The sequence below is a fragment of the Crocodylus siamensis genome, chromosome 1 (assembly GCF_052110815.1).
Source record: "Crocodylus siamensis isolate JL-2025a chromosome 1, ASM5211081v1, whole genome shotgun sequence".
Lineage (NCBI taxonomy): Eukaryota > Metazoa > Chordata > Crocodylia > Crocodylidae > Crocodylus > Crocodylus siamensis.
In genome coordinates this window covers 2,810,168-2,825,446 of record NC_143395.1, presented here as the reverse complement: position 1 = coordinate 2,825,446, position 15,279 = coordinate 2,810,168, and the positions used below count along the sequence as shown (strand labels likewise).

At 45.3% G+C, this 15,279-nt stretch overlaps 1 protein-coding gene across 1 annotated transcript in view; it reads left to right on the top strand.

The window, feature by feature from the left end:
• Window positions 1-235: 235 nt before the first annotated feature.
• Window positions 236-15,279, top strand: part of RP1L1 (RP1 like 1) — a 33,122-nt gene continuing 18,078 nt past the window's right edge. The window contains exon 1 of the mRNA XM_090031578.1: window positions 236-874. Coding sequence (XP_089887704.1) covers window positions 236-874 — 639 coding nt within the window. The remainder of the gene's footprint in view (window positions 875-15,279) is intronic.

The window sequence follows — 15,279 nt, the reverse complement described above, 5'->3', positions numbered from 1 at the left end:
TGTAAATTTGCAGCTGCGTATACTCCTATTTGTTTGAGCCAGTCAGTTCTCCAAGTAGTGAAAACACCACAGGCTGAATCCATTTCTGTCTTCCACATACACGGTGGGTTACATGCGGATGCCATAATATTACTCGGAGGCACATTTGGGCCCATGACATGTCAGACATTGGTGCCGTGCGCTATGGTCCAAATAGATATTTTTCTTCTGTTGCAGTGTCCTTCCAGTGTGAGGCATGACTCAGGCGGCTGCCGATGACCTGTCCACCTTCAGCCCCTACAACTATGAGCAGCCCCTTCCCCCCGTGGCCCGGGCAAATGCTGTCTCCCACGTTCCTCCAGCTAAGAAAATAACTTTCTTCAAGAGCGGGGATCCTCAGTTTGGAGGAGTCAAGATGGCCATCAACCACCGCCGCTTCAAGAGCTTCAATGCCCTCATGGACGACCTCTCCCACAGGGTCCCCCTGCCATTCGGGGTCCGGACCATCACGACCCCGCAGGGGATACATTGCATCAGTGAGCTGGACCAGCTGGAAGATGGAGGGTGCTACCTCTGTTCTGACAAGAAATACATCAAGCCCATCGGCATTAGCAATGCCAGCCGAAGGGCGGGCGTTCAGCAGAGTGGGCCCCAGAGCGGCGCCCCGCGGAGAGGAGCCCAGGAGAGCAGGTCCGAAGACTATTCTATGCCTTTTGCCCAGCAAGGCACCAGGATACCCAAGAAGATCACTCTGGTTAAGAACGGGGAAATCGGGGTGCGACGCTCCATCATCCTGAACCACAGGAACGCCCGGAGCTTCAAAACTCTCCTGGATGAGATTTCAGAGCTTCTCCAGTTCACCGTGAAGAAACTCTACACTGTTGACGGGAGGAAGGTGAGTCTCTTAAATGCAAGTCATTCCTAATACGTACCACTTCGGTCCCTTTTATTCCCTAGGAGGCCAATCCTGTACCCCAAGAGATGACCTGGGACACAGTAAAGCCAATTCTGTGGGCTGTGGGCTCCACCTGCCCCAATCTAGAAAGACGCCCACTTGCTTCCCATCCATATCCATGAGCCACAGTAGCAAGGTGGTGATGATACCAGTGGGGGCATGCCATGTTGCTGGACTTGAGCATGCTGGAAACCCAGGTCTTAGCTGTGAAGCTGGGATGTCCTCATGCCTTACCTCTCCTTATGGAGAACGGTAGCAGAGGGGTGGGGGCTTATTTCCTCAGTGGTGTGACTGAGCTCTTAGGGGCTGACATACCTAATGCAACAAGGTCATTGGGGATGCAGGGATGGAGATGTCTTCTCTTAGGAGGACAATGGACCACGAGGGGTGACTACCCACAAACAGGGTGAGCAGCTGCTAGGGTTGGGCAAAACATCCCCAGTGAAATCAGAAATGACCCCAAACCCAACTGTGTTCACATTTCTGTACAAACACGAGGCTCCGGCTCCACTGGCAGGTTCACTGAGGCTCATCAACCGTCCAAGGAAGCTTGGGCCTGGGGTTAGGTTGTGGTTTAGGGTTGAAAGCACCTGTTAGTGGCAACTTATCTTTGCTTTGATATTTTTGGGGAGGGCAGCAGAGAGAGTCCAAACTCAGAAGGACACTGAATGGGAAGGGATGAGAACTAAAAGCAAGTATCTTTGCTTGGCTCTCTGTTGAACGTCTGCACATTCCTGCTGCAAAGGCATTAAATATCTGTTCTCTGAAGCCCCAAGGCAAACCTCATTGGGCCTGTATAATGTTAGCCCAGGCTCAGCATGGGAAAGTAGAAAAGTAGAGTAAACTTGCCCTGCTCTGCACCTCTTCAAGGGCTTCCCTTTCACTCGGGGGATAACTGTACTGAGATGCTGTATAGCGAGAGCAGTATCCCGCCCAGAGCTTTCATTGAATTTCTCTATCTCTTGGATTCATTTTCCCTTGCTTTATTGGCCTGGCTAAGAGCATTGGGGAAAGTTAATGTAGCACAATGGTTTTTGGACCCTAGTTTGCCTACAGATGGAGTCAGGTAACTCTCATGTACTGGTATTTCAATAGAGGCTGGGCATGCCTATTTGAGGGCAGACTTTAACTCCCTATAGGACAGGTTTCTGAATGGCAGTGGGATTTTGTCCATTTCTGTTGGGATGGCTCCAGCCAGCTCATATGGTGAGACTATTTTCATGAGGTCTTTCCTTTCTCCACCAAGTGGCATTATTTTTCCTCCTTGGTGCTTAACCATCAGTCCTACAGATGCCAGTGGCAAAGCTGATTCAACAACCAAGCCAGTGACTGCTTTTCTGTGCTTACTGAATGATTACAGAGGCGGGGGCAGAGCTAAAAGTGGCAGGATTATTGGCAGAGCCAGTGAGGGAAATGGGAATTCCTTTTTGTAGGAAGAAAATCAGATTTTTTTAAAAAAAGATTTCCATCCCAAATTGAAACAGAAGAACCAAAATGGATATTTTTTCCATGGAAAAGGATTTCCAGAAAAAAATCCATTCTGGGAGAACTGAGGCAGTTTTTTTGGCTTGCTGACTGCTTCTCTACAAAGGTCAGTCCAATTGCCATATTTGGAAGGAGTTTTCCCCCATGGTCAGATTGGTACAGAAGGTCGAGGTTTTGCCCTCCTCTGTAGTTGGGGGGAGGGGAGGCATGTATGGCCCTCTTTCTTGGATCTTTGGATCCAAGGCATTTTAACAACCTTTGCAACAGCAGGACACTGAGAGCCCTTACCCCACTGCTTTACCTGTGGCAGGCTGGGTTGCTTTTGGTGTCGTTGGTCCATATGCCCTGTAGGTGTCTGGAGGTGCCTGTGCAGTTTTAAAAATATGTTAGGCAAGGTTTTGTACAGCATGGTTTGAATAGGGATGATCTTGCTTCAGGCAAGAGGCTGGACTAGATGATCTCCAGAGGTCCTTCCCAGCCCCGCTTTATGATTCATGGGGCATGTCTACACATGCTTTTACACCAACTTAAATTTACTGCGCAGTAAGTGGGCATAGGCCAGTGCTTACACTTGCAGGCGTTAAAGCTCATTAACACTGTGTGTGGGCTTACTTGAGTCTGAAGTTAGTCCCAAGTCAGTCCACACACAGAGTATTACTGCATAGTAAGATGTCTACACATGTGTTACTGAGCAGTAACTAGCTGGGAGTAAATTTGATATCTGCATGATGCAGGTATCAAGCTTACACTCAAGTCAGCATATATTGCTATATTTACTGCACAGTATGCATGTGCATGTGTAGATGTGTGCCTATACTGCACAGTAATTTTAGTTACTGCACAGTAAATGCACATGTGTAGATATGCCCTGTGATTCATTTGACTCCTTGCCTTTGGGCAGATTGCCCAAAGCTGAACACCTCTCTCAGCCTTTGTGGCTCTCAGTATCCAGCCTAACCAAGAGGGGCCACAAGCTGGCAGGAAGGATAAGGACCCAGCTCCCTGCTTTCCTTTCAGCCAGGCTTGAAGGCAGAGATTTGTGGTGCTCCACCTCCAGCAATCTCTCATCAGTTGTACTGTCTGCATTTCACTGCTAGCATCTAAAATGTAATTCCTATGGGAAACTCCTGAGCAGTTCTAGCAACCAGCAATGATACTAAGCAGTTAACTAACATAGAGCCAGGTCCTGCTGTACATTGCAGTCATGTGGGATTTATACCAATATAACTGGAACCCAAATCTGGCCCTGTATTGTTGCTGTTGGCATTGTCTCATGGTCTGGTGCCTATGAGATGTCAGTCTTTCATCCTGAGCTTGGGACGAGCCAGCTCTTTAGAGCTGATGTTGTTCCAATATGGAAGATATCTTCAAAATAACAGATCATTGTAGGCTCTGGATGCTGATGGAAATGTCCAAGCCATTGTGGTGGCTCCTCAGAGTTTGGGGCAGTCTCTAGGGCACTTATTATAATCAGTACTACGTTAGCTATTCCTCTACATGTTGTTCTTCCCTCCATACTGAAGGACTGGTTTTTCTTTCTCTGCCAGATATCCATTGGCCAAGCAACATTTTAGATAGTGAGTTTGATGCCTATAGTTTCATAGTTTCTAGGGTCGGAAGGGACCTGAGCAGATCATCTAGTCCAACCCCCTGCCATGGCAGGAAAGAGTACTGGGGTCAAACGACCCCAGCAAGGTGTATATCTAGTCTCCTCTTAAAGACCCCCAGGGTAGGAGCCAGCACCACTTCTCTTGGAAGTAGGTTCCAGATCCTAGCCGCCCTGACAGAGAAGTCGCACCTCCTGATGTCTGGTCTGAATCTGCCCTCTGCCAGCTTGTGACCGTTATTCCTGGTCACTCCTGGCAGTGCTTGGGGAACAGGGACTCCCCCAGTGCCTGCTGGTCCCCCCTGACTAGTTTGTAACAGGCCACTAGATTCCCCCCCCCGGCCTTCTCTTGTAGAGGCTGAACAGGTTCAGGTCCTGTCGCCTCTCCTCATAGGGCCTGCCCTGCTGCCCCCTGACCATGCGAGTGGCCTCCTCTGGACCCTCTCCATGCTGTCCACATCCCTCCTGAAGTGCGGCACCCAGACCTGGACGCAGTACTCGAGGTGTGGCCTGACCAGTGCCTCATAGAGGGGGAGGATCACCTCCCTGGACCTGCTCGAGGTGCATCTGTGGATGCAGGACAAGGTGCGGTTGGCCTTCCTGACCGCCTCCCCACACTGCCGGCCCATATTCATCTTGGCATCAACGATGACTCCAAGATTGTTTTCTGCCCCTGTGCTGACAAGAGGGGAGTTCCCCAACCTGTAGGTATGGTGCCAGTTGTTCCTCCCCAGGTGCATCACCTTGCACTTGTCTGTGTTGAATCCCATCCTATTCTCATCCACCCACCCCTGTAACCTGTCTTGGTCCGATTGCAGCCTATTCCTCCCTTCTAGCATGGATAGATAGGATATCTGTTTTTCAGGCTGCTACTGTTCTATTCAAGCAGTAACTGATCCAGCAATGTGGCCCCCACATTTTGTCTGTGCCACTTGTTTGCCGTGGGGGACGAGCTCACTGCCTGATCAGTGTGGGCTCCTGATGGAGGTTCACATGAGGGGTAGGAAAGCTTTGAACTCACCACCTGATCAGGGAGGGACGTGTCTGGAGTCCCTGCTTTCATGCAGCTCCAGAGCCCAGGGGTGGATGCTGCTGTTGTTTGCCTTTCCCCACCCTCTTCCTTGCCGCCTTAGCAGAGGAAAGGAGGAGGTGAGTGGTAGTGGCAGCACTCACCTTCTGGGCTTCAGACTGTCATGGAAGCAGGAGCTCTGGGCGGACCCTGCACTAGGAGCTCATATGCAGCATGGCCAATGGTGGGTACGACCAAGTTGCTGCACCTCCTCTGTATCTGCCCTTCTATTCAAGAGTAAGGTAAAGTCCCAAGAGAACTTAACTGCATCACATTCTCAATATTAGTTCAAGCTTGTTATTGTCACTGCTTGTGGTATCAGCTGCAGAGGTCCCAATGAAGGGCACTGACTACATTACACCCTTGTGCCAGCCTCAAACAGCTGCTGCCAACAGGCTGATGATCTTGGCATGTGTATTACACCTTCTGCATGTGTCTGTGGTTTCTCCAGTTTGCATAACATGACATCCCAGCCAGTCTGTGTAAAGATCCTGCTAGTGCTCCCATCTAATCCAAGCTGCATGCTGGTTTTCTGGTCCAACATTGAGCATCTCAGTTGATGGTTTGTAGCAGGCTATTCTTGGCCAGGGTTGACAGCCTACAGTTCATGCGTGGATCCAACCCACAGGTCCTTTGGATCCAGCCTGCAGAGCTGTGGCTTTGGCAGCATTCAGCAGTAGGGAGCTCTTCCCATACTGTGCTCCAGCTAGGCAGTGAGATGCAGTGGGGGATGCAGTGGAGGGGGGCCCTGCCAGTGCTATGCCAGAGCTGGGTGGTAGACAGCAACGGCAGAGGTAGCTGGGTCCTCATGCCAGCAGACCTCAGACCTGAACTGGGTCTCATCAACATCCTACAGAAGGAGACCAAGCAGAAGGAAGCTTGGCTCAATGAGTTGGACATTGCCTAAAATTGAAGGGGACCTTGGATTCTGGATCTTGTCCCTGCCTCCAATGGTGTTTCTGCATTGTACATTTAACAGTCTTTATATTACATGATAGAGTGAGGTAGGATGACTTCTGCTCCTTTGGCCATCTTCACTGCCCAGTGTGCCACCTTCAAGAGGGAAAATGGCTAGCTCATGACCTGGTAGTTAGAATACTTCACTGGGAAGTAAGAAAAAGTCCTCTTCCAGGACAAAATATCACATTTTTTAAATACAACACATATCTTTAAAAAAAAAAATGCTAGAAACTAGAGTATGCATAACATGAGAGGAAATATGGTAAAAGCAGTTTCTGCTGCTCAGTAGCTGAAAGACAAAGTAAAGTCTGTATGTGATCCACAGAGAGCAGAAGACAGAGCAGGCTTGCTTCCCTAGCTGCTGCTACTCAGTCACTTATTGCAAGGAAAGATCTTTTTTCTGTATTCTGCCTTTCAGAAACAAGGCGTGAATCTTATTTTGGGGCATGTTGTAGACAAGGAAATCTGGTAGTCATAGGTTTTTTTTCCTGCAGCCAGCAGAGCAGGGACTTTGAAGGAATTTGCACACCTTTCCTGGGTAAAACAGGATCCCAATGGAGTTTGAGCATCCACAGCAGATCCTTTCCAAGTCTGGCAAGTTGCTCCAGGGGAAGTAGGATCTAAAATCTGCCTAAGAAGCTAGAAGAGCTACTTATATGGTTAAATTTAGCTGTGTAAATGCTACTTGCCCACGCAGAGGGCAGTTGGATTTGGGCCAAGATCTTGAATGCTCTTCAGCCTCTTCCTTCCAGGCACATAGAGGACCAACCTCCATGTTTGGGTATCAGGTTCCCCATATGGCGAGTGGTTCCCTCGTCATCCTGTCTGACTCTCTTAGTCTTTCCAGAGTCCAGCCTAACATCACGGGAGCCGCTGGAGCATCAAAGGCTCAGAAGAGGTTGTTTCCAGTGAGCCCGGAGTCCAAGAGTTGAGGGAGTAGCCGCTTGTATCCTACTGTCATTTCCTTTTTAACTTCTGCGTTGCTAACAGAGCCATGCCCTCCAAGTCTAAGAGATCTGTAGCTTTCTTCAAAAGATAGTGAAGCAGTGACTTCCTCTGGCATTAAGTTTAACTCTGTCCCAACCACATCCTCAGTCCAATAAAAGATATCACCTTAAGAGAGTCCAATGAGAGATATCACCTTAAGAGATCCTTGCCTCTGATATTAAATTCCCCAACATCATCCGCTCTTACAATCCGACCCTTGTTCATGGCCTTTGTGAGATATTTGCCTAGTCCAAATTGGATGCACGTATCATCTGAAAAAGGTCTTAACAATCTTTGTCAAGGCATGTCTATCAGACTTCAGGAATCTTACAAGATGGCTATTAACAGCAGTTAGATTACAACCTTGGATGGTGAAATCTGTCTTCCATATGCTAATAGCTTTTTGGAGCGTTGTATATTCTCAGCGATTTCTATATCCATGAATGTGGAGCTGAATCAAAGGCCGTCGCTGTATCCACATATCTCTGAGGTTTCTCTTCATGGATTTAGAAGTCTTCATAACCAGCGTTTCAATCAGACGCTGATTCATGGTGCCTTAGTTTATTTGTATTCTTTTTGCTCCTATGTGAAATGCCTATTCCTAAACTAATGATTTTAAATCTTACCTGATGTGGTCAGTGTTAACATCTTTCATATGGATGGGAAGCATAACTGATTGGCAGTTTGAAGGTGCTTGGACGACCCAGGCTTTTAATTTTTTGCAGTTAGCATTTTTCTACTCAATGTCACCTATGTATGACTATCTGGATGTGATCTGCTAATATTGGTTGCAAAGCTGCAGAATATTGAAGCCAAAGCTCATGCAAGCCTCCTGGTTTTGGCATTTTTCCAGTTCTTTGTTTTCTTAAGGGCTCTCTTGACCATTTCTGTTCTTAATTTTCTGCTGTTGAACCTCTCTTCAGCATTTAATCCATGTAGCATTCTTGGGTGCCTGTAGATGTGCAGGATGTCTGCTCCAGCATGTTGTAATTACATGTTAATTAGCATGCTTCAGCAGCTTTGGCATTTCGTGTATTCAGCGTCCCCACACTTCAAACCGGTGCCAAGCGCGCTTTATCTAAAGCTCATTGAATGAGTTTTAGTAAAGCGCACCTGCCGCCATTTTGAAGTATGGGATGCTGGATACACATGATGCTGTGGGTGCCTTAATTAGAGTGGCTCCCGAGAGCAACTCTAATTAAAGGGCCTCACCACACCCCACCCCACCCCACCCCCGGAGCACATGAAAAGACACCCCTTATGATTAACCAAATTGTCCTGGATTTTTGTCCAGAAATATATGGCAATTTCTGGGTCTGAGAGCTATGGGTTTATTTCTGCCAACTTTCCAGAGATGTCTTGAAATGCTGTACTTTGGTGTTAAAGAGTTATTTATCTGTATATTTTACTTCTGCGATCACATCTTTTCATTGTTTTTCTTTTTAGTATTTCAGTGATGTCTTGTTTTTTCCATGACTGATATAAATTGACTGGCTGCCATATTTTTGAGTACCTTTTCCTCATTTTGTTTGTTATTTTCCCCAGAAATGGCTACAAGTTGACTTAGCCTCTATTTTTTTTTCCTCTAGGAGTTTTGCCCCCAGCCTCCCCTTCCAGGGGAGTGGCTGCTATTTTTAGGAGCTGGTTGGAGTTAAATTGTGACTTTTATATCCCTATCATTTCATGCACACCACTTGGGCAACAGCCACTGTTGATTATTGAGTCTCAGTGATGTTAAGGATTTGTATTTGGAGTAGCAGATGATTGATCTTTGTTGCTTCCTATCTTGGCTTAACACCATTTGCAATTTTTAATGGGGGAATCTTGATACTCTGTTTAGTACCCAATTTTTCTTTGCCCTCTTGCAATTCAATTGAACTCTTCTCCTTTCCTGGGATGTTGATAGGGGCAGTTTTAAGTTTTGAAGGAGCGGGATCTGCATCTGGTGTTTGCTGGTTTTGGAGACCATTTGAGATCCCAGGGTCTTTATTAACACACTTACCACCATGACCTCTGTTATAGGTGACATATTTTGTCCAGTGCTTCAGTTTGGAAGCATAGAATTGTAGGGCCAGATTTTGGGGTCATCTAGGGCTCCACAGGGGCATTTAATCCAACCCTCTTCACAGATGAGCAATTTGATGTGCCTTACCCATCCCAGACAGACCCTTGTCCACCTTCTGCTTGAAAACATCCAAAGGAGGAAACTCCACAGTTTTCCTGGGAAGTTTTTTTCCATTATCCTGCCATTCTGACAATTTGGAAATTTGATTTAAATTTGCTTTGCTGCTCTTTAAATCTGTTGCCTCATGTCTTGCCCCCTCTGACAAGGGAGAAGAGTTTTTCTCTGTCCAGTTAAGATGTAACAGCAAACAACCTTGTCTTCTTCTGTGGTCCATCAAGACCTTCTGGATGCTGCTTTTTCATTCTGGATCATGGAAGGGCTCTCCTTCTACCTTACCAGACATTGCTGTGCTGACTTCCTCACAGGCTGTCCTGTTCCTGTAGACATTTGTCTTGTGATATACAGGTGCAATGTGTACAGCATTTCTTTGTCAATGCAACCTCAATCCATAATGGATCTTCTTTTTGTCCCCATTTCCATGGAGTTTCTTGGTGACTTGAGGACACAGGTTTGTCAATGACGGAAACAAAAGCCCCTATATATTATAGCTTTTATTACCACCAATTGACAGAACTGACCACTATGGATGAACTTGCAAAAGTTTCTTTTAAGCCTCTTGCTTGAATTTAATCATAGCTAAACTGAGAAATACCCCTTTTGGACTGGAATTCTTTCTGGCTGGGTTTGCTCAGCAGTGATCTTTATTTTCCCTGGAAAAAGGTTTTGTGTAACTGGCTTGTGTTATTACTGTATTTGCTTTCTTTTTGCTTCTTTGAATTGGGGTTGACCTGAGTTTTTGCCTCAGAGAGGAAGGAATGCCAGCAATTGCATGAAGTCCTTCATAGTGCTGCCTTAAGATACTCGGATATTGTGGTGAATGGCAATAGTTTTATAAAACCCTACGATAGGCAAGTCTCAAGTCGGTTTCATTTGTAAGATTGGTCATCAGTGGACGCGTCTACACATTCATTAATATTCTTTTCCTAATGCGCATTAAATTTAGTGCCTCCTATATGAAGTACTAAATTAATGCATATTAGGTTGCACTAATACTTGTGCAAGCACATGCTTTTTAGGTGATGCTTAATGCACAGTAGCCTTTCTGCTGAGCATGTTATTATTTTTTTTTATGCTCTACTTTAATGCACAGTGGAATCAGCTACTGTGCTTTACAGTGCACATGGAGATGTGCCCAGTGATAACTACTGAGACCAATGACTGCTAATTTCTACACCCATCCTTTCTTTTACTCTTAACTTGTCCTCCCTTCCAACTATTTATTTATCAACCTGTTGCCTGTTATCAGAAGCCTTCCCTATAAGTACTCTGAGGACAGACTGTTTCTGCCTTGTCTATGCCATTGCTAATGCAGAAAGAGCCTGGTCTCTTTGGTGGTGGTGGGGGTCATTAGATGCTACAATAGACACAGTTAATTATTAGACAGTTGGAGCCAATGGAAAATAAACCAGAAGAGCCTGATTCAAATGTTACACCAGTCTAAATCAGGCTGGAATCAAGATACCTGATGCTCTTCCTACTTCCTGTGGCTAAGAACTCATGTAAAACATGATGGAGCAGTAGGAGAGCAAAGATAAGCATGACAGACAGGTAAGCAGCAATTAGACTGGAGAGTGGATAGCAAGAAAAGCCCGTAGAGAAAATCTTAGTGTCAGTGAAGTCAATACCCAATGGCTCAAAACTCCCATTGACTTCAACACACCTGGGATTGACTACAGCAGTGTGTTTCTGGGGTCCATCCCCAAAGTCAGAGCCCTGGGGTGCCATGAAATACTTTTAAGGCTGTAGCAGGCTTCCACACAATATTCAGTGTGCAAATACCTACACATGATTTACAAGATAAACCCAGAGATTTCAAATAGGAATCCAGAGGGTCAAAACCATTTTGACCTGCTGCAGTTATTTTTAATTCTTTGCATCAGAAGAATAGATCTGTTATTTTTTCCATAGTCAAGAAAGAAGGGAAAGCTAAGCTAAGTGGTCTAAGAAGGGAAGAGTCTAAGAAGGGAAAGCTAAGACCATTAGACTAATGAGTGGTTCCTTAAATATAGAAAGGTTAAGAACCACCGAGCTAGGTCTGTTTAAGTCAATAGTGCTACACTAGTTCATGCATCAGCTGGTGATTGGGCCAACACCTTTTTTAGCACTGAGGCAGGAAAATCTGTTCTTTGGATAAATGGTGACATACCATTAGATTACCAAAGACATTTATGTGTGCACACTAGTACATGTCAGGAAATGTCACAGTTTCTTTTTTTTTTTTAAATGCCACTAGACTGTAAGTGGTAGGGACCAGAAAACTTCCATGATGAACTCAGAACAGGAGGTAGCTGGAATCAGGCCTTTGAGATTCTCAGATACAGCATGTAACCTCCCTAATTCTCAGTTCTGAATTGACAGAGCTGTGTGTGTATGCTCCTATACAATGGACTCATAGGAAACCCTGCTAAGCCATCTTCTTCTATTTAGGGAATATCAATAACGCAATCCAAGAGGCTTGTACCGCTGTTGGAAATTGTCTTATATTCTCACAGATTTCACTGGCCCAGGTCATGGCCCCAAAATTAACCCACAGAGGAGTTCTTCCATGCTTGCGACATCTTCCCTGCTTACCTGGGTGAGATGGAGGGTAACAACCAGGATGGTTGTTTTAGCAGATGACTATAGCTGAAATTCAGGAAAGGTCTATCCTCAGCCCCTTTCCACCAGCCACTCTTCGGGCATGGCCCTGAAGACAGGGTGGTGTAGTTGCAAACTACAGCAGCTGCATGCCAATGGAGGAGGTCCTGCAGGCAGGGAAATTCTCCAGCATCCAACTAAACTGGCTTTAGGGCTGATTTGTGCCATGGGAACAGTGTAGAAATTCCTCATGGCCATGGCTCCACTCCCAAACCTCCTCCTTGTGCTTCAATCACAGGACTGTTCTTCCAGTACATTGTTTAATTATTGAAAGACTTCTTGGAACTTAATGTTCTTCCTTGTACAACCTGGTTCTTTGAACCCATTATGTAGCAGGTATGATGAAGAACCCGAATGGCTTGTGGCCACTAGGACCAAGCGTTCCCACCGCCAGCGATTTCTCTAAGTTACTTAATCAATGGAACATCACTGAGAAATGGGGCAAATTTTCCACAAACTGAACAGAAAAGAGGGGTGCAGCCTCAACATCTGAACTTCCTAAACTCTGGGTGCTGGAAGCTGCAATCGAAAAGGAACAGGAGGGGGAAGACTTTGGACGTACGATGTTTTCCACCCCCCAGAGCACCCACACACTGCCACTGTGTGAGACAGGACACTGGGCTAAAGGGATTTACAGTTCAACCCAGTAAATGGCATTTCTAATGTTCTACTTAACTTTCATGACGCAAACCTGAAAGAGGCACTCTTTTTTGGCAAAAATCCTTCTTTGAAACTTCTCATTGGGAATGCCAACCCCTTCTCTCATCCTTCCTGCTCATTCCCTCTCTTCTGCAGGAAAAGCTGGAAGAAAGAAGACACACTTTTTGCATCATTTTCACTGCTATGTACAACTTTGGGTCAATCTCCTTGTTGTCTTTTGGTCGATCTCTCCATTTTCCCATTAAAGAAGCCCATCGGCATGCAACTGGGTGAATATTTGTGTTCCCTGAAATGGTCACTTCAAGCAACTCGGAACTATTTTCAAAATAGTAATAGTATGCTACTATTCTGAATAGTACATTGCAGAAGTAGTGAAGTCAACAGTTTTGGTATTCACAAGCTGATTTAGACTCCAATCATGAGACTAGGAAAGAGACCTCATGGATGTTTTAGCCCCAAGTCCATTCAACAAGTATGTGGAAGACCTGGATTCAACTCCCTTTCTCTGCCTCATTCACTTGCACTGAGTCCTACTAATAAAGTGGTATGGAGGTGGTTAGCCAAGACAGCTAGTTCAGAAAGGCATGACTTTTGTAGGCAACAGCTTACTTGGTCTGATACTATGAATGGACTGGCAGAAAAAAAAGACTTTACATAGAATGGAAAGGGACAGGGGGAGGGGATGCTGTGAAAAGAGGTAAGAAGTAGGTTGATTAGATTAATTAAGACAAACCAGGCACTTAACACATAGAGGGACACTGGAATTTACAGCTAGTTCAGGTAATCGGATAAGAATGTGAGACCATGGTTAATGTGGCAGCTGAAAAGTATGTCTGTGTGATAAAAGTGCTTGCTGAAGGCTCTATGAAAATTAGATCAAATGTTTTTGTGTATTTGTTTAGATATCAACTTGTTGCTAAAAGCCTGATTATAGTTTACCATGTAGTCAGGCCTTGTATAAAGTAAGGCCTAGTAAATTTAGCAAAGCCTAGAAGTAGTAAGGCCCTGTGGCACAGTTAAAATTACCTTAACAAAGGAATGCAAGGCTTGTATTGCTATTGGTCAGTCTATGGACAGTTGAAGAAAAGGGAATCTAAGTGGTCATACATTATCAGTGTCTTTCAGAAGCTATAAATTAGCTGAAATACTTGGAAACCATTCAGAAGGAAGATGCAGCTCTGTGAAAAGGATTAGTTAGCTGTTGCCTGGATCAGTGGCCCACGGACCTGAAGGAGCCCAAGAACTGCATTCCAGGGTCCTTCCTGGCACCCCTCAGACAGCGTTGTCCGGGGACGCCTGACCTCGCTGAACTTCGTGGAAAGAGAAGCTTGCTGCGTATCAGGCATCAGAGGGGACAGCCCATAAGTTGCCGACGCGAATTGCTTTTGTCTGTCATTGTTTGTCTTGTTACTACACGTAGTTGTGTTTTTCTTAAGTCAATAAATCTTTCTTACCTTTCTACCCCTGACCACACTCTCAATCGAAACCCTCCACAGGCAGCTGGGACAGTTAATCCAGTCTGTGGATGATTTCATTTTCTGCAATTTTGCATTCAAGTTGGTTAAGTTGTCGCAGCAATTCTCAACAAACCACCAGGCCTGACAGACCCAGATACCAGCGGTATCCCCTCATCAACACAGAGCACATCACTACTGCCCCAAGAAACATGAATTATAACATTATCACTTGCCCCCCTTCCAACATCATATACATCACCACGTGCTTTTAGTGGGCTTCTGCTGTCCACATTGGCCAGATGGGAATATCCCTTCCTTAAAAAATGAACAGACACTTATTTGACATCATTTCCAGATAAACACAAAAGCCCACAACAAAACACTTTGCCCTCTGCCCCAGCACTGACTTCAGAGTAACTGTTCTGAAGAAACAAAAGTTTAAAAATCAATTTCTGCATAATAAAGTGACAGTGTCTAGGTGCCTGAGTTATGATTTACTGCTAATAGTGAAGTTATTATTAATTTAATACTGAACAATCTCTGAGCTCAGCAGACAACGGTGCTTTTGCTCCTTTTTCTCTGTTTCCATGTGTCATATTCTGCCTACAACTTCGTGTTTCACATATGAATTATTGCCAGTGAGGACAGTTCCTCAGCTGGTACTCGACTGCTGGCCTGAGGTCCCATATCTACCATTTGAGCTTCTGGATGAAAATCTTAAAACAAGCCACCACTTTCATGTTGGTTTAAGTTGTCTTACCACAATTTCCACAGTTTGTGGGCAAAACCATGATGAGTCCAACCAGAAATGTATAAACACCAACAGGACTTTCCATCCAAACTGATCCACAATCAGTGGTGTTCATGCCATTTGGAATTTGCTGTAACAACCGTCTCATTATCTTCCCCAGATGCAGTCTGAATGACTTTAAGAACTCGCTGCTCTCTCCTTTTAGATATGCTCTGGGCAGATCCTCAGCTAGCATGATTGAGCATCAATTGAAATAAATGGAATAATGACGATTTAGATCAGCTTCAGATAGGTCCAACCATAATCAGGTGTCATTATCAGAAAAGAAGCAAGGGTCTTTTTCTGATATCTTATACGGCCCCAAATGTATAGTGTGAGGATGCCCAAAAAGCTTATCAAACCAACTAGACAGTTTGTCCCATACAAGTTATCACAAAAAACCCTGCCTCTCATGCATTTCCAAGACCACCTGTTATCCAACCCCACTTACTGGCAACTCTGCATTTGCTTGGGCAAAGAGAAACCACTGGTTGTCCTGTGCATATTCC